Here is a 24,128-nt window from a genome sequence, read left to right on the forward strand (position 1 = left end):
CCACTTAAGCATGAAGTGTTTTCAAGTGGGAGCTGGTGTTTTATTGCTGGACCACCTAGAGGACATGAGGTTGTTGTCGGATTTGCTGAGTCAGGGGGCGGCTAGAGAGGGTCAGAGCGAAGGTAGTGGACCTGGGAATGGTGTAGTGACGTCTTTGGAAGACGTCAAGAGAGGGAATTGTGGAATTACAGGGATTATTTTACATAACCATCATCTTATCATTGCATTAATTATCATTTCATCAAAGTGTTTATTGAAGTTGCTGGCGTTATGTTATAATTTATATTATAGGGGTTATCATAATCAAATATTAACATGTTTATTACAGGTGCAGTATAACTACTTTAAAATGATTGAGTTAAATATATATATATATCATAACTCATATGCTGAGTATATTGTTACAGTAAAAAAGTAGCTGAGCAAAGGCCTGAATGTATTCAGCTTCTTGTTGCATTTGAGTTTGCCTAGTTACAGGTGACGGAAGGATGTCCAGCCCATGGTGACCTCAAAGGCCTTAGATCATCACCATATTCTTAAGAGTATGCCACAAGGAGGAACCTCTATGTTGCAGTTAATTCTTAAAATACATGAATGTTCTGTACATGCAAATTATGTGCTTGTAAACGCAAGAAGGGGCGTTACAATACCCTGATGTTATAAAAGCAATCTAGAGTGTATTTTGGGTAGAGATGTACAACTGTTCTGCAGTTTGCACCTCTCCACGCTGCGTGCATTCATTAAAAATCAATTGTTTGATTGACCTCTTCTGGACCATCATTGTTTTACTCTCATCCTCAATTTCGAACCCGTAACAATTGCATTGGTTTTGATATTTGTTGGGTTATCATCCAATCTCCCTTCTTCTTCTAATATATATTCTTCCTCAGTGTGAATCACATTTTAAAAAGGTACACGTTTTCAGGATTCCAAGGTGACAACTTCTAGGTGATTTGAGATTTCATATTCATTTCATATTATCTCTCTTGCTTTCTCTTTATAAACCGAGATGATTATACAGTTTCAAGGACTGAAGTTAAACTAAACACTATCTAGCTATGTCTATGGTTTTATTCTCATTGAATGTATAGCACCTGTTCTTCTTGCCATATGCTATCATATGGCAAGAAGAACACTGTGTCGCTAATTGTGTTGTGAACAGTAAGCGACTCTAGCCACAACAAGGTTAGAATTTAATATGTTATTTATATGTTATACTTAATATGTTATTCTGTTATTCTGTTGTGGTTTTTTGTTTTTTAAAAAAACTATTTATTTATTACTTAAAAATTCTGTTTCTTCGTTATTCTGTTTCTTTTCGCTCCGGGGCCGTGTGTACATAATTTCGTTCCACTTCATGTAAACATGTGATGCGAATGACAATAAAGCTCCTTGAATCCTTGAATCCTAATATGGTGCTGTGTGGTTTAATGACCTGTTCCCAATAAGTCATAATCCTGAACATGATCACCACATTGAAATTTTAACTGGCCCAGTGATTCATTTATAAATCTTTAATGGTGTCCATTGTTGTGTACACTGTAAGGTTTTAAAAACTGAACTTAAAATGGACATATTATATAGTTTCTTAGTTTAGTTATATGTGCAGTGTTACTGTGATGGATGTTTATACAGTGGATGCTTACATAACTGACATTTCCAATAAAAGCCCAGGCATCAAACTGCTACAGTGCTTCACTTCTGACTGTATTTTTCTACTCTTGGATTTGTATCCCATCAGAGTTCTATCCTTGACATGTACTGATACACCTATTCAAAAAACAGCACTGTACAATGTACAGTGTTGAAAAGACAAAAGCAAGTACATCATCACAATGCAAGCACACTATATGTGTATATGTTCATACCAGCTCATGTCCTGTTAGTCCCTCCAGCAGCTCTAGCAGGCGTCGCCCATCACACAGGTCTGAGAACAGGTCCTCCACAGGTGGCTTCCCTGTCTAAAGCACAAATACACCAAATGAAAATAAGAATGCGGATTTGTGGCAGAGTGTGGTCTCCAGCTCCACTGCAGAGAAGGGGTGATGTGTGGTGTGCTGTGGGTTTGGGGGCAGTGCCACGGTGGCTGGCAGGGCAGGTGGGATTTATTGACTAATTATGCCTTTCATGTTTTTTCATGTTTTTAGGAATGTCCTGGGACTGGAGAGAGGACATCTGAAAAGCTACAAGCGTGAATTATTGCTGGAAACAAAAAAAAAACCCAGTAACATTCACTTACCATTCACTTGCCCTTCTGTTGAAGGGCAAGTGAATGGTTTTTTTTGTGTGGTCTAGGTGTGTCACAGCAAGAATAACAACTTATATTTTCAAACTGTGTACATTCACAGTAGTATTTTCCTACTTTATACATTATTTCAAAAAAGAATCATTACATTGATAACTTCTAAAGATGATATTTCCGAGAAAAAAGTCAGAATTCTGAGATTAATCTCAGAAAAAAAGTCAGAATTCTGAGAAAAAAGTCAGAATTCTGAATGAATGAATGAGCCTTTATTTGTCCGTTGCAGTTGCCTGCAACTGAGATTACAGATTTCTGAGATTAATATCAGAAAAAAGTCAGAATTTTGACTTTAATCTCAGAATTCTGAGAAAAAAGTCAGAATTCTGACTTTTGTCTGAAAATTCTGGAAAAGAAAAAAAAAGACGTGTCCACTTTTTTCCCCCCCAGTGGCCCTAATCCTCCGCCGTATTTGTCTGATGAAGAGCATGTGTGCTCAAAAAATCATACACTACTAAATGCAATAGTGTGCAAATAGTGTGCAAACCATTAAATTCTTTGCGGCCCTCCATTGTATGGAGGGCCAGGAGTGACAAAATAGCATATTTAATTAATTAATTTTGTCACTTCTGGCCCTTCATAGCCCTACTTGCTCATAGGATATAAGTATATAACCACTTCATTTGTGTTTATTCTACATACTAGCTGTTACTAGGCAAGTAATGATTTACTTTTTTCATGTTTGGTCAAAAGGAGGACCTGAAAATGATGGACATTAATGTTAACAAAACTCTCTGCTCTTTAGAAGTAAATGCTAATGGATAATTGTCATGATGTTGACCTAATAACAGACACAGGTTTATTTATTTCCATTATTCCAGAGAGCACTTACATGAGCCTCTTTCCTAAATGTCAGTTTACTGAGCCAATTTCGGCACACATTGATATGCGTCAGTCGCTAGGGTTACATTTATTCACAGTACCACATTCATCTCTTGAGCGCAACACAGTCATAACTGTAACTGTGTCATTAATGATCCTCTGCACAGAGTCAACCAAAAGTGTGAAGCACTAACCAGAGACTCCTCCGAAGACTATGGCACAGGACATTCGATGGGCACAAAACAAATCAGATGCTGTCCAAGTACAACAGAAACTTCAAATTTCTGTGTTACAGAATGAAGTGGCACATCTCAAGCATACTGTATCATATATCACTGTATCTCTCTGCATTTCTTGGGGCAGATCATTTATGTGGAAGAACAGTAGCCCTACTTACTACGGCAAGTACCACTTGGCAAACATTTAAGATAGAAAGGAAACAGCTGAGTTGAAGGTGCAGAAAGTGCCACAATCATTGCCAAAAATGTGGTCCTGAACTTGTAAAGGAAAGTATATATAATGTACACTGTACTGTCACGTCTGGCGAAGCAGACGACGTGGAGTGGATGAGAATGAGGACCCAAGTACAGACAAACAAATGAATGAGAAGGTTTAAACTGAAAATGAGCCTTTATTGGCCGCTGTACCAAAACACAACAAAAGGATTCAGAAAGGGAACTAACAAAACCTAAACTGGGAGCAGCTAAACTAAAGAACACCGGAAACATGGAAAAATGTTCCAAAACCTTACAACCGGGAACGAAAACATCAAGGAGGGAACACAGACGAAACACTGGGGAAGACTCACAGGAGAAAATGCAGACAATCCGACGAGGAACAGAGGTGAACACACACTATGGCTGTATCCCAATTCAGGGTCTGCAGCCTTAATGGCCGCATTTTAAGGCCGATTACGTCACAGCGACGCGACGAAGGCTGTCCCAATTCAAAGGCTGCTCGAAATGCAGCCTCAAATGCGTCTTTCATTTCCCTGAATTTTAAGGAAGGGTTTGTGTATCCTTCATGGCCCAACATATCCCAGAATTCATAGCGCGGCGGTGGGTGTGGATAATTTTGCCGAAAAAAATGGAGGGGCGCCCGAAGAGTAAACTTTTAGAAGTACTGAATGTTATGTCACTTATTTATGTCCAAATGTTTAATAATGAAGAACATTAAGACATTACTGTTGGTCACATGTCGGCAAAGTTATGTGACATTGCGATGTTTGTACTAACTTGGTTTTAAAGCCTTTACTTTAAAATATATGCCGCTCAATAGACCTTAATCTTACAGAGAATGTGATGATTTTATGGATAATTAAAGTCAGTCATATATCCACAAACACAACAAGCTGAAAGTCAGTGATGCTGCTCGGTTTGCAGTCCTGAATATGACGGCACAAGCAGGATTCACTGCACTGTTAATGTTAGCTATGTTATATTGCTGCCTCTGTTCGGTGGTGTCGAGCCAAACGGACTTTAACGTGTGTTTGAACGAGCTGACGGTTCACTCGTTAAGCTGAAAGAAAGATGCTTTAATCACAGGAGTCACACATGTAATAACACAAACACTAAATCCTCCTTCTCTTGTGCTGTTTTGTAGCAGTGTATACACCTGAGACTGTCACCTGTCTGTCTGTCCTGCACTCTCTCTCTGTTTCTTTCTCTCTGATTGTGTAATAAAAGTATGAACATGTATTTATAAGTTACACTTGTGTTTGAATCCTGCAGCTTATCACACATTTGATTTCCATGTTTGAGAACTGCAAGTGTCCAGAGTGAGGACAGACTGAGGGACCCACTGCTGCACATCATCTGTGAGGCTTTGCACCCCTGATGATCCATCAGGACAAACTCAGCAGTGTGTGAGGAAGAGGAGGAGGAAGAGCCAGCAGCAGCTGACAGATGGAGAGAATAGACAGACTGTTCCCTATTTGTGAAGGACTGCTAGGAAAGTTTAACATAACTAATTGTCTGTCCTGAATCAGTCTTATTAGGTAATGTTCAAATAATTTGATCATTCCAGTGTTTTCAGTGTGGGAGAAAGTACTCAGGGCCTTCAAGTTACACACTATGAAAGGCAGCAACAAGTTTAATATTCAGAAACCTAAAGTATGTATCAGCAGAAGAATGGAGCTGAAAATAAATGTTTGTTTCAGTTCTATGAAGCTTTGAGTATTTTGGATTAGTAGTACTGTTGTGTTTGTTGTATCATATTGCTGTAATTGTTTATATGCTTCATAAATGTTGAGGTAAGTTGATCTATAGTGTTACATCATATTCTATAAGGATGTTATGTGTTTGTATACTTTCGGCCCAGTTTGACCCATTTAGCAGAAGTCAGCCTGTTTAAGGCTCTGATATCTATTCTGTATGACTTAAAGCAGTTATGACATGGTATGATTTTCTCATCTAATAAAGGAATATTTAATATATCAGTCTGATCTTCATTCTATCAGGAACAGTTATCACAGCTCATACATTTTCTTTTTACACATATATGTAAGCATTGAGCCAAATTTAGTAATGCCAACAAATTAAACGAACAATATTTGTCTCTTATATATAATACATCTATATATACACTGTCAAAGATACTTGTCTTTGAGTGAAGATTTAAGGTGATAGGAAATATAAATAAATGCAAATTGAATCTGCACTGAAGCTCAGTATTTGACACAGAGTTCAAGTTTACTGCTGTGATAAATGATAACTTTAATATTGGCCATATTATAGTCAAAGGAGTTTGCAAAGAAAAAAGCGTCTGGACTTCTTTAAAGAAGTCCAGACGCTTTTTTCTTTGCAAACTCCTTTGACTACGATGACCTGGATGACTGAGAACCTTCACAGACACATTGGCCATATTATAGTTACATTACCAAAGTAAGATGCCTCAGATACTTATCAAATCACACAAAGCTCATATAAAAACAAACAAACAAATGAACAAAAGATTTTCTCCTTCATTTCTGTCAAACAATGCTGTATGAAATGTTTCCAGCTGTTAGTATCATGGTTGCTAGACAACCTGGGCAGCGCAATGGAAGCTAGACCGTCTCATTTCACAAGCCTTGCACTTCCGGCCTTAGCGGTCTTTGAGTATGCGGCCCTTGTGGACCGTTAAGGCTGCGTACTTTAAGACTGCAGACCCTGAATTGGGATACAGCCACTATATACATGAGGAAATGAGGAAATGGCAGACAGGCAGGGAACACAGCTGACACTAATCAGATGAGACAAGACCGGGAAGAAGCAAAAAATAATACATTGACATAGGACACGGACTTTCAAAGTAAAACAGGAAACAGAAGACAGCCACAGAGGCACGGAGTTGTTACTGAACAGAGGGAACACTGAGTACAGGGACAGGAGTGGCATGAGACACGACTGACTAGGGAACAAGAAGAACTAAACCTACACTAAACATGAGGGGCACAGGGACCAAAACCTAAGAACTAGAAATCACAAACCAAGAAGAACTGGAGAGCTAGAAATACAAAACAGAAATCAAAACACTAGCAGTCAAAAACCATGAGAAAAGATCAATAATAATACAAAAGTCAAAACACTGGGTTACCGACCCAGGACCGTGACAATCTCCCTACACTGTAAAATGTAATATTGTGTTTAATTAAAAATATTAAATAGGCTGAACTCAATTTTTTGTTCTTAGAACTCAATTTAAATAAGTTACCAGTACTTTTTATGAAAAAACGCTGATAAACTCAATTTATTTGAGTTGTCTTAACTTAGAAAAACTAAGTAAGCTGGAAGTTTTGCTTCTCAGTGCGGAAGGATGAAAGATATGGTTTGAAAATGCCACGCCACTACCGTTCTCCTCCCTAGCACGGGTCAATCCGCATTTGTTATGGAATATGTTGAGCAAACCTGGAGAAGCGTCAGCTCAAGATATTATTGTTGTCATTGTTGTGGATCTTTACCTGATACACTGACTTGGTGAGTAAATGTTTACTCTTATTCAAACTGATTTGTGGCTTCTCTTAGTTTAGCACCAGGTTTATAATCTTGCTAGCTAGTTAGTGTTAGCCTAGCGTTGCTGCTGTCGCTGGGCTCATCTTACTTAAAAATTAACACCACAGCCTTAAAAACCTTACATAAAACTATGTCGGTGAAATTTTCTGTTGATTGTTTGAAATAAATAAGTGAGATAAGAGCCCAGACAAAATTCTTCGGAAGGTGCAGCCGTTAGGGGTGGGGTAGGTGTGGGGGGTGGATAACAGAGCTCTCCGAAAACGTGGAAGCACTTTTGCAAATATGTGATATTTTGATAAATTAAGTAGATATTTGAGCATTACACAGCTACATTCTCGCCTGAAAATATCTTAAAAGGTTATTTTGTGACCCAGAAAGGGTAGTCTGGGGAAAAGGAGGATCGCATTTGTTGGCCACGGTTGTCAGAGCCTGTGCGTACTTGTAAGCGCAGCAATGGCGGAGGAGCGCCGCTGAAAAACTTGTTACTTTTTCTGGGACACAAAATAAACTTTTAAGATATTTTCAGGTGAGAATGTAGCTGTGTAAAGTTCAAATATCTGCTCGATTTATCAAGACATCACATATTTGCAAAAATGCTCCGACGTTTTCAGAGACGTCCATTTTTTTCATGCTTTGTGGCAGCTTTTGAACATCTGTTGCGTCTATTAATGTCAAATCTAGCCTTTATTTAACAACATAAGCAAACTCTATGTTACAATGATTGCACAGCCATTAAGGATCAAATCAGTTTCTGAAAAATGTTCTGTTTTTTCTCCCTCTGCTTGCTTCTTACTGTCTTTGAGGCTCGGGACCAGCACTCCTGTTGTTGGACAGAAAGACATCAACTCAGTGGTAAGTATTTTGGTTTTCCAATATATTAGCAACTGTCAGTGACATTTATATTAATCAGGCTGAACTTTAATCATACTTTAGATCAGCCTGTTTTACTTATTGTTTTATTTGTGCTTTGGTTTGGGGAAGTTGTTTCTTTACTGATCTTTTCCTGTCTTCTGTTATTAGACTTGAGATATGACTGCACTATGCTGTTGCTGGTGACCACAGTTAATTCTACAAGACATGCTGTGTAAGTAAACAAACAACAACAGTTTGGTCTGCATTTCTTGAAAGATCACATCCCCCAAACTTAGTTTAGAGGGTCTACACTGTATATAGTGAAGTCTGCAAGTTTTCTAACAGCAAAATTTGTTTTGTGCACAAATCATTTTGCACATCATTAGAATGAAAGTTACTGGCCATGTTTGCATAGCCCTTTTTAAAATGATGCTTTCATGTAGAGCTGGGCGATATAAGATTTTTTCATATCACGATATGTTTTTTTCATTTCAGGCGATAACGATATATATCACGATATAAGCCAAATAACTATATTTGTAAGATTTAAATCTGCCATTGCTCACAAGTAAAATGTGAAATAATCAGAAGCTTGTTTTGATTTAAATATTTATTTCCCATAATAAGTTCAACAGGGCAGATGTACTTAAAGAACATGAGACTTCAGTTTCAGATAAATAAAGGCAAATATTGCAAACTACACAAAAGGTAGCCGCTAAAGCATTTAAGTTCAAGTTTCAAAATAGAACAAACAAAACAGACCACTAAATTGTCAATTCCACTTAGAAACAAAATATTAATTCTAAAAATAAATCTTAGTTTGTTTTACAGAAGAACAGAAAAAATTGACTAACTTTTGTCAATATCAAATAAACTGAGAACTAAAAGGAAATTCTCAATCTCTCCTTGTTGTATAGCTTAGCTATTACCTCAGTTAGCTGCTTGAATCCTTCATTTTCGACCGTGTTTATTGGTAGCATGTCTTTAGCAAGACGGTAGGCTATGGCATTCGTTATGTCGCTATGTCTCTTAGCTTTTTGTCATATGGTAAGACGCTGGAGAAAGCCGACTCAATTGACTGTTGTTGCTTCGCAGGGATTCTTCTGGTTGTTTTCGATGACGAATTAGCGCTTTTAGTCTACGGAACTTCTCTGGCCCTTCCTTTCAACAATCTCTCCGGCATTGGAACCGTCATCTGTGTTCTCTTCGGTAACCTGGTCAACCAAGCTCTCGGTTGATTTTTCTCTAGTGGGCAAACTCATTTTCTCCATTAACGGCTGCTTCCCAAACAAATACACACGTGCGGCTTGTCACTTGTGCTGTACGTAACAAGTCACGTGACGTGACGCTGCGGCTGTGATTGGTTCGACTATGCGCTACTTAATTTGGATTGGCTGTTCTTTTTTTTTAAAGACAGGAAGAGAGAGAGATGAGGTCTATCGCAATAGTTTCATTTTTCTATCGAGAAAAAGTTATTTCGCAATACATATCGTTATCGTTCTATCGCCCAGCTCTACTTTCATGACATTATTGTGTGTCGGTTGGTGGTCAGGGCTATGCAGACTGACAAGTGGGACATTAAATGTCATCTCTCTGGTGGGGAGGCAGCCTGAGATTGTTTAAATTGGAGTCTGTTTTATACCAAATGCAGAAAAAATGTTTTAAGAAAGCAATTAAGTTCATGTTCCAAAAATATGATTGTTTGCTTGCAGGACAACAGGAGAGATGAGTCCTCCGTCACAGATGGTGTGGTCAGTGAAGATGGTCACCTGCAGGTTCAAGCTCATTGCATCTCCAACCCACATCCACTGCTACTGTACTTAAGGGAAGTTAAAGACTTTCTTCTGCACCTACATTTGGATCACCTCGATCCATGACAGTCATTCAGGCAGTAATGCCTGGACTGGAAACAAGCCGTCCTTAAAATAATACAACATTCCAGCTCATGTGTTGGAATGGAAAACAAATGTGTTGTTTAAATTAGAGAATGCACTTGTGACAGAACAATAAATATTTTATTTTGATTATATAAGTAATGTAAGTACAAAACAAACTGTGGTAGACCTAAACTTATTTTCAGAATAATTACATCTGAGACTTTGTTTCAGTGTAAGATTATAATTGTTTGTTGTTCCGCAGAACAGTGTCCAGTATGTTGGCTGTTATACTTTGTTGTGTTTGAAAATAAAAGTTGGGCTCATTTTAACATCATTACAAAAAGTGTTGTTAATTATTTTTAATCATATTCAGGTTACCACAAATTGTTTTTTCATTTAGTTGAACTTGAAATGGTTGTCAGTAGGTAAACAATTAGTATTGCACAGTCAGAGATATCAAGTTATTCTTAATGTTGCAGACTTGCAATGTATAAGTTGTCCTAACAGACATCTTAAGTAAGCTTTACTTAGTTTTTTTGAGGCAACGAGTTTCCATAATTTTTTTGAGTTCTGGGAACTAACAAGGCTGTACAGTGTACTCAAAATGAGTAAGTTGCCCTAACTTGGTCATCTTACGTAAACTTGATCCAATTTTTTTGAGTTCTGGGAACAAATGAGCTTGTACAGAGTACTCAAAATAAACAAGTTGTCCTAATTTAGTCATTTTTAGCTAAGCTTTACTCAATTTTTTTTGAGGCAACGAGTTTCCATAATTTTTTTGAGTTCTGGGAACTAATTAGATTTTACAGTGTATTTAGCAATGCAACATTTGTACATAACCATTTATTTTAGAGTGGCATTTCATGTCCCCATTTTTTATAAAAAAAAAAAAAAGACAAATCTTAGAAGCATCTCAAAAGCAATAATAGCAGGAAACTACATCTTTACTTTCTACAATAAAGGGATGATCGTCTGGTTCTGTCGGAGGTTTCTTCCTGTTAAAAGGGAGTTTTTCCTTCCCACTGTTGCCAAAGTGCTTGCTCATAGGGGGTCATACGATTGTTGGGTTTTTCTCTGTATGTATTATTGTAAGGTCTACCTTACAATATAAAGCACCTTGAGGTGACTGTTGTTGTGATTTGGCGCTGTATAAATAACATTGAATTGAAGAAAATGAATTGAATCGTGGTGCTAGTGTGTTATAATAGTGAACAGAGTGTGAACTGTGTTGCTTCATACTGAAAAATTGCACAATGATACCCGAACTGATGTTTGCTCTTTGCACAGCACGGGGGACACGGTGTAATTACAAATCAGCAGAAAAGGACTTCCAGGGAGCAATCTTAAAGAAGCACTGGAGGTGTCAAGGGTGTAACAAAGCAGTTCAGCAGCTAATCAGCCAGTTACATGGCAGCAAGCCACTGCTTTTACACGTGAGTGAGAGTGTGAGAGGGTGGGTGAGCTGCACAGGTTGATATCAACAGAGAGAGAGTGTGTTGTAATTCATGCACTTATCTTTTAATAAGAAAATAAAACAGGCCTTCATCTTTTTTTATTAGAAATTGTGTTTGTTGCATAATCGCTTTAATCGTCGTTACCCTAACCACTTACTCACATTCTGCAGCCAGAAACTGACTAAACAATTTCTACTGTTAATTAAAGTGTGAAAGCCTAATAAATTACAGATGAACTATTTGTTAACAATTTGTGTGACTTTTTTCCACTGAGATCCGCTGTAATTATCTCAATCAAACAGGACAAAACCGCACAGGTTCACACAGGATCTAATATAACCAATCATGCCCTAAGAAAAGGTTTAGGCAGTCGGGATGGGTCCCATGTTAAAGTGGACCTGGCACCCTGGCCCATGCTGCCATAGATTTTGGTCATGGGTAACTGTTAGCTAACTAGCCGTGGTATTAGTTTTAGCTTGGGTATTTGACACATTCAGTCCAAAAACCAGTGTCTTCTTGCTCAGTGTGCCCCAGTGTTAGAACTAAAGATGACTGTTAGTTCATCTCTGTCCTCAAAAACACAGTACTGTTACTGTGTTTTAATGACATAAAACACGAGCCACCTTCAGTACCTTTGTGCTTATATACTACACTCACTTAAAATCCATTCCAGATTACACTTGACAAAGATAGAAGCACTACTTTTATGTTTTATTGTGTAGTTAGTTAGTTAGTTATCAGTAGCTTATGTTTCATGTGACTCACATTTAATTTTATTACTGCCCTACACACACTTCTGCGCCTGCATTTCTAGTTCTCAGGGAAAGTTTAAAGATTTTCCAGATCTTAAAATACATTTCATACAAACATTTTACTTCCACGGACACATTTCCAGGTTCCTGTCTTTTTATATTGCTGCACTCTGTATCTGACCATCTCTGACCATCATTGGGCTTGCTAAAGTAAAAAACTAATTATTATTATAAATTGATACTAAAATTTACTAATCTGTGTATTTACTTGATTTTAGACACCGACGTTTTTACATGCTTGTACATGTCTATAACCGATGATGTAACAGTTGTTTCACAATAGCTCACACAGTTGGTAGACACTTTGAGACCAACTTTCTAGTCTGCTTAGTTAGTTGTCACCTTTACTATACTAACTATATGGCTCCCTGCTCAGACTCTCCCTTGAGTGTCACTCTGCTTGCTCATCAGCCGTCTACCGAGCACCATTCCCACATTCATCACACTTCCTTAGGTGTGTTTCCCAGTGCTCTGTTTTTTGGACTTTTTAGTCTTTATTGTATCGTGTTTTGAGAAATGGATTCTTGATTTATGTCTGGATTTATATGTGATTATAATTTTGTTCTTCTTTGTCTTGTCTGTCTCTCATGTGTTTTTATTTTCTTCCAGCATCTAGTTTGTACGGAGCCCCTCTGATGACATGGTCCAAAAAATAAATAAATTGTGGCCACAAAATACTGCTTCGTGGGCACAAAATGGGTATAACGTGCCCACGAAATAGTTATTCGTGCCCATGAAATACTATTTCGAGGGCACGAAATAGGTATAACGTGCACACGAAATGCTAATTTGTGGGCACAAAACACTTGACCGATAACCGTGATCCTTCCCAGGCCCTTGCAGTTGGTTGACAATAAAATCTATCCCGGCGTCCAGGTCATACCTACGTCTGTAAAGCAACTGGGCTCTCAATATCCTGTTTAAATGTCTCTCCATAATAATGGTTCCTTGCATTGCCAGGCTTTTCAAAATGCATTTGTAGCTCATTCCCAGCCTAAAATAAAACTCAATCATACTGTCTCTGTCCATGGTGTATAGGTTTATCCTACTCTTATGCTTATGTCTCTACGCAGCTGTCCAGGAATTGTATCAATATGATGTGCGTACGTTATCTATTTCGTTGCCACAAATGCGTAATTTGTTGCCATGTTATAACCAATTCATGCCCACAAATTACCATTTTGTGCGCACGTTATACCTATTTCGTGCCCTCGAAATAGTATTTCGTGGCCACAAATAAGTATTTCTTGGGCACGTTATACTATTTCGAGGGCACGAAGTAGTATTTTGTGGCCACAATTTATTTATTTTTTGGACCATGTCATCAGAGATGCTCTGTAAGTTTGTGTGTCTTGAAGCTGGGTTGCATGTTCCCTGTCTTATTTTGAGAGTCCTTGTCTCATGTGCATTGCATTCAGTTTTGCTTCCCCTAGTCTCATTATGTCTAATTTGCTATAGCTGTGTTCCCATGTGTCTCCACTTCTTCTTCATCTTTCACCAAACTCTAACAACTTTTTGACCAAACACCTTCCTGCTTACCCGCTCTTCACTGCCTTCCAAGCTACATTCCTTGTGCTCCTTTACTCCCTTCCGTTTCACCTGCTCAGCCTGCACTCTACTGCACCTCAATTCACCGACCCTTCTTTCACCTCCAATTTTAAATAGTAAAACAAATTTAAACATAGGAAAGAATTCCCTCTCCTCATTATTTTTGGACATGTAAAATTTAACATCTGACATCAGAGGGGGGACGCACAGGAAGTTTCTCTTGTTCACTGGATGGTACTACCACAGATACTAGGAACAAATGTGGGAAACACATTACAAAAGGTATTCACTCTTTATAACTTTGTGTTGTATGTAACTATGACCCACAACATTAGATTCAAAACACTTTACTAATCCTAGAGGGGAAATCATTTTTTTTTTTTTTTTTTACAGGTGCTCAATTAAAACAAATATTTTTTTAATACCGAAAGCTAGAAAATATAAAGTCTTTAGCCCTGCCCATTGACTGATCAATAATGTAATTTTACTGGAACATACAATTGCACCAGGTAGAATAAAAGAATATAGAATATAGAATATAGGCAGAAAGACAAATTTGGATGCAGAAGAGGCTTTGAACCAGGTTTTGGGTCAAGCGTAATATCCTAACCTCCGGTCCTTACTGGAATAAATGGACACTTTTCACAATTGTGCAGAACAAATGGGGATCCATTGTTTTTTTTTACAACTATTATATAGATTAAATGTCATAGATAAAAAATTGTAACTTCATATATGCTTAATCCAAATTAAATTTTGACCCAGTATTTCCATTCAAAGGTGAGGTAAGTCAAGCTGTCCTTACTGTGGAGGGCACAGAATGATAGAATCATCTTTCTGTGTCTGCAAAGTCTGATTTTGAAGCGACTGCATCCACACACAAGAGGAACGAGTCAGCAATGTTTGGCATTCTGCTCACATTCCTGTAGAGGTCATTGCCATCAGTGTTTACTGAAGATGAAAATGCATTTGTGTGTGTGATATGATCAGTTCTGCCCTCCACCCAGCACTTACGCACGTGGGACATGGTGTGGGAAATATGCTGTGGGACATGACTGTCTATTCCTCCCTGGCTTTGTGTCAGTGCTCGTGTTTCTATGAATGCAAACTGCAGCTTGTGTTGAAGAAGATAAAAAGAGATATGAGTGCTAAAACAAATCAGGACAGAATATGCTGTAGAAGCAGCCTGATTTCACACCTATTTGTCAGCAGATGTAGAACAGGTTGCCCTTCGCATTTACCCCAAAAAGTCTATTTAATTTTTTTCTGTTTTTTTTTTTTTTTCCTTGGGGGGGGGGGGGTGTTGCAATATTGTCAAACTACACTGTAACAGCATAATATTTTTATCATTATAAATACACAATTATACTACATATATCATAAATTAGCAAAGAAGACCATAAGTCTGTAACAATGGAACAGGAAGAGCATATGGGAGAAGGATGCAACACATAACAACAATGTTCAGTTGCTAGGGGATCTAAGAGCAGACCTCGGCAGCACTCCCTGAATAGGATCCAGTAACCATTACGCTTCATTGTCATCTCTCCCTTTTTACCACGACGGACCGATGCAGCATCTGAATCAATGCAATCATTGCCCAATTTGTCTGTTAGTCTCCTGTTCTCTTCTCTCCTGACTCACAAACTAGACCCCAAAGCACCTGAACTCCTCCACCTGGGGTAGTAACTTGTCCCTGACCCAAAGTAGGCACTCCACCTTTTTTGACTGAGGACCATGGTCTCAGACTTGAAGGTGCTGATTCTTCTTTGTGCCCCTTCACAACTGGCTGCTAGAAGTCACCACCTAATGAACCCAACAGAACCAGATCATCTGCAAAAGTAGATTCTGAGGCCATCCAGCCTTCCAACACCTGGCTATGCCAAGAAATACTGTCAATAAAAACCATGAAGCATATACTCGTTTCTTCTTTTCACATTGGATCAGATGCCTCTGTCTCACCCTATCCCTGCATCCTCCTCTGTCTCACCAACTACTCTGCATAGTCTACTTTGTCTTGTATGTCCACTATACTTCCTATTCATTCCAAAGTATTTCAGTCTTCCCTATCTATCCTTGTGTCCAAAATATTTCAACAAATATTTCTATATTTTTCTGATACACTCATAATTTTATCTGTTCTACTCAGTCCAATGAAAACCATAAATTATAGCAGGTCTTACTACCTTGTTGTAAACCAGCCATCCCAAATTCCTGTGCTCCATTTAAAATAAAAAATCTCATGGGCCCCACTCAGTCTTCTTTTATAATTAAAATACATGATAAAGGTCATTTTCTTAAAACATTTTTATAAAAATTTGACATATATAAACATGGATGTAGCCACTGTAGACATCAATTAGTTTTGCAAACAGGATGTTGATGCTTCAATTTGATGTGCTAATTTATCAGCTAATCTTAGCAAGTTTAGTTAACAAGTTGCATTCATAACCCGTATTGCGTTTTTAAATACTATTTACTAACATTTTAAACATTTCTTGATACATTTTATGAATCAATTACGTTTTAAATGTAGCATTTATTCATTTCTAATTTTTAATTAATTCATGACACAATCACAGAATTATTGATAGATGTATGTGATTAATTATGCATTTCCAATGTAAATCAATTTATATAATAATAATAATTATTTTTTATGCATGTACTCCCTACCATTCATAAAGCTATACCTCATAGCAAGCCACAAAATAAGTCGGCTAAAAAAGTGCTTCAAAAGACTACAACAGCACATAGATAGTAAAGAGATCCACTCCACATCAACTCCAAGGACTGGATCACGTCTCACAGTCTCTGACAGGGATAGCTGTCAATCAGTGCATCAACACCCCTAATTCAATTATTGGGATGAGTTTTAGATAGATAAATAAGTAAATACATGTTAAATTACAATGGATTCGTTTTTTATGGGGCTTTTCAACTTTACCAGAGCACTCAAAGCACTTTATACAACTTGCCTTATTCACCCATTAGCCAGAGTTGTTTGTCAGCCCTGTGACAGACTGGAGATCTGTCAAGGATGTACCTTGGCTTTCACTCACAGTTCCTGGGATGGAGTACTGTGACCTTGAACTGGATAAGTGGAAGAAGATGGATGGAGTAAGTTGATCTGTGACACATTTTCTCTTTCTAGTCAGCTCTGACTCAGACAAATTACCAGTCCCAGGAGTGTAAGGCCACGTGTCTATAAGCTGGCTTTCCAGCTTGGGTTGTCTAGGAGACCTTCTAAAGTACTTACTACCAGGCTATATGTAAATAAATAGTATTCATCATTCTTATTGGTAGTCACTAGACATTGAGAAAAGTTGATCTCAGGTCCTGCCCACTTCCCATGCTTATATAATAAACAACTAATGGAGATATAAATAAATAAATTGTCATTGCTAAAAATGGAAGCATCAGAAGAGTAAATTGCATATGAAGTAAATTACAGATTGATATGCTGCAAACAAGAAAGTAAAAAAACTGTTCAGTTTCCTGTTGGTGACTGATCCTCATATTCATGCAGTGCTTCTTTTTATGGTTTGCTTAGCAGCAAATCACACTTAAATCAGTTATTTCTATTCTATTTTATTTTCTATTCTTACCAAATCTCTTTGCAATACTCTCTTTCCTGTAATCTAGTTTGCTCCACCTACTGTCTCACTACTCACTACCTATTAGTCTTCTGTGGCCTCCATAGAATGTGTGTGTGTGTATGAGAGAGAGAGAGAGAGAGACTGATCTATCTAGGAAGGGGTGCTAATTATGCTTTGGTAACCACATGTACTTTTCCTTGCCCCCTACATGCAAATTTTCTCCCATTTCAATGTGAAGAAAGGATGGATGAACAAAAAAGGATATGAAGGAAAGAACAGGATGGGAAGGGAGAGGTGAAGGAAAGGGGAAGAAAATGAAGAAACAAGAAGAAAGGCGTGTTAGAGTGAATTGTTAAATGTTGTCATTTTTATGTTTACCATCTTCACATTGTTTTAACTCTGTTGAAAGGAATTCTTTCTGATCTCCCCTCCCCAGATTCTCGAGGATCTGGGTGGGGGGGCTGTAGTGTTTTTATCATGGACACATCCTTGTAAAGGTCTGTTTGATGTTTGGTAAAACTTCCTGCCCTTTGTATGGTTTCACTGTGTTATCTATGGTAAACCATACATTGGGTGTGGGGGAGATTACCCTCTTTATGACCAAGGATGTTCCTCCTGCTTTTATGTTTTATGACCCTTTGATCAGCAGGAGAACACACACACACACACACACACACACACACACAGTGCCTTGTCTTTGTAACCAAGGGGGGTTACGAGGGGAGGTGTTTGTAAACTATTGTTTGAATGTTTTCAATAAAAGGCAGCGAGAGGAGGCCATCGTCGGGGTCATTCGTAATGAGCTAAGATACTGACGAGGCCTCCCTTGCAAGTCAACGATCGAACACTGTTGCCTTGTTTTTCTTTCACGGGAATAAGTCCTGGATACAGCGGAGTCTGAGTTTAGACCCAACAAGGCGTTTAAACGAAATGTAGCGCAGGTAGTGCTGGAAATAAAGGGAAAGTTTAAAAAAAAGGAAAGAGAGGAGAGAGAAAAATAGGAAATGTAGACCAATGTAAACTTTAAGAGAACAGAGGAAGAACGGAAAGGAAGAGAAAATTAAAGGGGGGAAGGATATCCCACCATGACAGCCACCAACCATCCTGCAGCTACAGCTCCATGCAGTGGCCTCTACAATCGAGGTGAGGAACAAGGTGCATTTGGGGTCAGTGTCCCCAGCCTTCCTTGGAATGTTGTTGATGTTTTGCTGAAGTTGGGAGTTAAAGATTTTGAGGACCAGGTCCTCTGCCAGCCTACCAGCCTACGGTGTCCAGGTTCCATGGCTCACTTATGGAGGCCTTTATGTTTGAACGTGGTGTTTATTATAGACAAACTGTGTTTTGCACCGAAGTCCAATACCAGAACACCATCTCAGGTTTAGATCAACCAGCCCATTCCTTCTGATTACTCCCCAGCAAGTCTCACTGTCATTGCCCACGTCAGTATTGAAGTCTTCCAGTAGCACGACGGAGTCCTCAGATTGAGCACCCTCGAGCATCTCACCAAGTGACTCCACAAAGGCTGGGTACTCACATGAACACAAATGACAAGACCTGTTTTCAGACCCAAAGGCGCAGACAATCAACAGTCTCATCCACAGGTAAAAAACCCAACATACAGCAGCAAGCTGAGGAGATACAAGGACACTACATCTACGTCTAGCTGGTACCGCTCAACCGCTCCTAACCTGGACATAGAATGGTTCTCTTTTCGTTTTGCAAATTTGAAGTATTAGGACATGTTTAATTACAAATAACATTTCAATTCATTTACTTCTACAGATCTTATTTGATAGATCTCTATATCTCTATTAAATAAATGGTAAATGGTAAATGGCCTGTATTTGTATAGCGCTTTACTTAGTCCCTAAGGACCCCAAAGCGCTTTACACTGCATCCAGTAATTCACACACACATTCACACACTGGTGATGGCAAGCTACATTGTAGCCACAGCTGCCCTGGGGCGCACTGACAGAGGCGAGGCTGCCGGACACTGGCGCCACCAGGCCCTCTGACCACCACCAGTAGGCAACGGGTGAAGTGAAGTGTAAAGATAGATAGACAGACAGATACCTTATTGATCCCACAAGGGAAATTGTTACCTAAAGGCATCATGACAAAGAATAAAAATAGTACAGTCTACAATAAACACCACAATTGAAAGAGTCACATGGGCCTGGTAAGGGCTGAGAAGAGAAGAGAAGAGACCTTTGACCTTTAACACACCTTTATTACATCAATACTTCAACTCACAACCATAACTGAAAATGAATGCCAAATCAACATATGAACAACCCTCCCCTCCCACCATCAACCCCACCCAAATACAATAAACACAGAAAACAAAACAAAACCAGAAAACACTCCATTCGGCTCTTTTCAAAATTCAAAACTAAATTATCATCAGTTATTTTGCACAAAAGTCCATTAATGCCCCAAATAGAGACAAACTCTTCAACGTTGGACACCATCTTGTAATAAACAAACTCTACTTTCAAACGTGCACCCACTAACCCTTTAAACATAAGTTCTAAATTAACAGATCCTGTTCCCTTCATTTTGTTCCTCCTTGTGAGCCATATACTCAGCTTCGCCTGACCTATTAAAAAATTAATCAAGCAAACCTTCCTACGCTGCGCTGCAGAGTACCTCGGATGGATGAGCGTTTATGGCCAACATCACCACACTCAAAACACTTCATGCTACCTGCACTGGCGTAAAAAGTATATAAGCCGTTTTCATACCGTACTTTAAAGGACACTTTCAGTGTCTGCGAAGGATCGTTCAGGTACATGAAGGCCTGCCTTCTTAGTGACTGAACGTGCTGCAGTCTGGCGTCTTCGCAGCCAAGACGAACAACCCTAAACCCGCTAGCAAACTTTCCAAAGCGGGTCAGTTCCTTTTCAAGTAGGTCATTCGGGATGAACGGCGGGACACCGGACATGGTGACCCGCGTAGATGGCACAAACAGTGGCGAAACAGCCACAAACAAATCATCCAGAATGATCCCCCTTTCAACCAACAGGTGAACCAAGCGCTCCTCACGGAGAAAAGCAACCACAGCCTTGTTCATCCGAGAGCCATAAGTTATGTTCTCATGGCCCACCTGTTCACCAGCAGCTAGCAGAACCTGCTCCATGGTGTACTGCTAGGGTGCCACCACCCTGGCCCCATGTCTAATAGACAGGGGAGGCGAACCCTCACTAGGGAGGGATGCCATGACTCAAGGTAAAACCGGCCAATTAACTAAAGTTCTTCACTTCACACAACACAATGAAATAAACGTGCCTTACCTTTTAACCACCCATAAGCCCAAAGTTCTCTGGAAAAAAACAGTCCAAACGTCCCAAACTCACTCAGCAGCTCCACGCACTCACCACACACCTTCACACACCCATTCACTCACACTCCCAGCATGCAGTGCAGGAAGGAGACCTTTGACCTTTAACACACCTTTATTACATCAATACTTCAACTCACAACCATAACTGAAAATGAATACCAAATCAACATATGAACAACCCTCCCCTCCCACCATCAACCCCACCCAAATACAATAAACACAGAAAACAAAACAAAACCAGAAAACACTCCATTTGGCTCTTTTCAAAAATGCAAAACTAAATCATCATCAGTTATTTTGCACAAAACCCCATCAATGCCCCAAATAGAGACAAACTCTTCAATGTTGGACACCATCTTGTAATAAACAAACTCTACTTTCAAACGTGCACCCACTAACCCTTTAAACATAAGTTCTAAATTAACAGATCCTGTTCCCTTCATTTTGTTCCTCCTTGTGAGCCATATACTCATCTTCGCCTGACCTATTAAAAAATTAATCAAGCAAACCTTCCTACGCTGCGCTGCAGAGTACCTCGGACCCAGGATAAAGAGACCCTCCTCCAAAACACTCCCAAGGCCAACAAGCCACTGCCGCAGCAATGAAAAAAGGCCAGCTAGCCTGGAACAGCCAAGCCACAGGTGCTGCAGTGTTTCCTCAGTCAGACAGAAAAGACAGTGGTTCCCTGTTCGTGGATCCATATGTGCCACGTGTCTGTTCGTAGCCACGGCCCCATGCACTATTCTCCACTGGAGATCCGCACTGCGTTTCTCTATGGGAGGTTTGTACAGGGACCTCCAGCTGCCCCTCGGAGATGACCCCGGAGCCAACACACCTGACCACCTCGACTCCAGAACACCAGCCAACAATCCCCTGTTCAGCACCTTTACAGCCACCTCATATATAGCCTTCTTTGAAATCCTTGACAGGTCACCCAGAACAGGTGTTCGAAAGGAAAGAAGAGAGCCTCCCTCCTCATCCTGCTCCCCAACTGCAGCACAAACAGACAGCGAAGGGAAGTCAGCTGAACTTGGTTGACCACCTGCAGAGCGAGTCCCCAGCGCAGCCCGAGCGAGTCCAGGAAGACCACCCATGACTTCTTCCACCAGCTTCTCCAGAAAGCGCAGAGACCTGATCCCAGTCTCCTGAGCCAACTTGGCAGCCGTTTTCCACTGCCCTGCCGTCCTCAGGCCCGCCAGCTTGGTAAGACCAGCATTTACGAGGAACCTCTGCACACTAGCAGTGCTGAGTATCCTACTTGGCACCAAGGGATTGTAAAACAGAGGCTCCTCACCAACATCACCATAAAATTGAGAACAGTCTCTCTGTACTTTAAAAACAGTCTTCCAAGCAGTCAAAACAGACTGGTAAAAAATAGAGGTCTGCGAAAGGTCCATGCCAGTTAAGTCTAGAAGAAACAGGTGCTTGTCATATGTAAGGTCCTTTATTCTGTGAAGCAGCGTAGATGCAGTCTTGAACCAGGGTGGCTGTTGTCTTTGATAAAGATAACGCTGTGCTGTCTGAAGACGGAACGCTGTGACACGGCTGCGAAGGTCAATCAGACTCTGACCCCCCTCTGGCACAGGTAGAGACAGCACAGCAGACCTGATCCAGTGAAACCCTCCCCAAAAGAAATGAACCAGTCGTTTTTGTATCTCCTTGAGAAGAGAGGCTGGAGGTTCAACAACAGTGGCACGATGCCAGAGTACAGAAGCGGCCAGGTTGTTAACAACCAAAGTCCTTCCCCTGTAAGACAACTGTGGCAGGACCCAAGTCCATCGAGACAACCGGCCAGCAATTTTTTCAACAACACCCTCCCAGTTCTTCCCCTGAAAAGCAACACTGGCTCCTCTTTATCAACCCACCCTCCCAAAATGAAACCTTCACACTTTGACCAGTTAACCTTCGCGGAGGATGCTCGCTCATATAAGTCCAGTGTCTGTCTGAGTGTTTTAATATCACTTTGACTGGTTATAAAAACCGTAACATCATCAGCATAAGCTGACAATTTTACTGGACTTCCTGCTTCTTCAAAGGTAAAACCTAAGAGTCCCTGTCTAAGATGGTGTAAAAGGGGTTCAATGGCCAGCGTATACAACATACCAGAAAGAGGGCATCCCTGCCTGATGCCCCTCTGAGCTGGAACAGGCCGACTTAACCCCCCCCCCTACCTTTAACATGACAGCAGCGTTTGAATACAACAATTTGATCGAAGAAATGAAAATGTTCCCAAACCCAAAGGCTTCTAAAGTTTTAAACAAATAGTGGTGATCAACTCTATCAAAAGCTTTTTCTTGATCCAGAGATAAAAACCCCACATCCAAGTCCTTGAGCTTGGCCAGATCAATAATGTCTCGAATTAAAAACGAGTTGTCCATAATAGTCCTTTCAGGGACACAGTATGCTTGATCCACATCAACAATCATGTCAATGCAGGTCTTCAACCTCTTAGAAAGACATTTTGCAAGAATCTTGTACTCCGTACAAAGCAAAGAGACAGGCCTCCAGTTTTTGAGCAAGCCCAGGTCCCCTTTCTTTGGCAGTAAACTCACAACTGCCCTTGTGCAACTTGTTGGCAAGATCCCAGTGGTCATACAGTACGTGAAAACCTCATAAATGTCCTCTCCTATCAGCGACCAGAATTTTAGGTAAAATTCCGCAGGAAGACCATCAACTCCTGATGACCGACCACCGTTGAGTTGGTGAACCGCTGAAGACATCTCCTCAAAAGAAACAGCAGACTCCAATACAGCCGATTCAGCCTCATCCAGCCGTGGCAGCCCCACCAGCATCTTCGTCACACATTCAGGGTCACACGTGTCAGCACTAAAGAGGCTGGCATAAAAATCAATAGGGAGCTTCCTCATTCCTACTGAGTCAGATGTCACCTTCCCATTTGGAAGCCTTAGGTGCAACATTTGGTGTGACTCTCGAACCCTTTTCTCCAGCTTAAAAAAGAACCTTGTTGGGGGATCTATTTCTTTAATGGTAGAAATCCGAGTCCTTATAAGAGCACCCTTTGCTCTTTCGTGAAGAAACTTGCCCAAAGCCTTCCTCCTACTGTCCCAGGTACTATGTGCATTATCTGTCCCACTTAAAATCTCAGTCTCTAGCCTCTTGAGCTCTCGTTCTAAGTCCTCAAAGCAGTCCTTAACAGTGGCCGTTGCATGTGATGTGTATTGTTGACAAAAAAGCTTAATCTGTGTTTTCCCCACCTCCCACCATTGAGCCAAATTGCAAAAGTCCGTTTTCCTTAGTTTCCAGTGGCACCAGAAGTCAGAAAAAGCTCGACAGAACTCTTTGTCATGAATCAGCTGCACATTAAAGTGCCACTGCGAACAGATGTTAGAATGCATCAATAAAGAAATATCTGCAGTCACTAAATGATGGACAGAAAAACCAACAGGTGAAATCTCTGCTTTAGCTAGTCTATTATTATACATCTGGTTGATATATAATCTATCAAGCCTAGCTGCCTTCACACTGCTCTCAGAAACTTTTACATATGTATACTGTCTGGTTGTGGGA

At 40.0% G+C, this 24,128-nt stretch overlaps 1 protein-coding gene across 1 annotated transcript in view; it reads right to left on the reverse strand.

The window, feature by feature from the left end:
* Positions 1-24,128, reverse strand: part of LOC109200125 (utrophin) — a 154,237-nt gene that overhangs the window by 24,597 nt on the left and 105,512 nt on the right. The window contains exon 4 of the mRNA XM_019355584.2: positions 1,869-1,961. Within this exon, the coding sequence (XP_019211129.2) occupies positions 1,869-1,961 (93 nt within the window). The remainder of the gene's footprint in view (positions 1-1,868; positions 1,962-24,128) is intronic.

The sequence above is a fragment of the Oreochromis niloticus genome, linkage group LG23 (genome assembly GCF_001858045.2).
Source record: "Oreochromis niloticus isolate F11D_XX linkage group LG23, O_niloticus_UMD_NMBU, whole genome shotgun sequence".
Lineage (NCBI taxonomy): Eukaryota > Metazoa > Chordata > Actinopteri > Cichliformes > Cichlidae > Oreochromis > Oreochromis niloticus.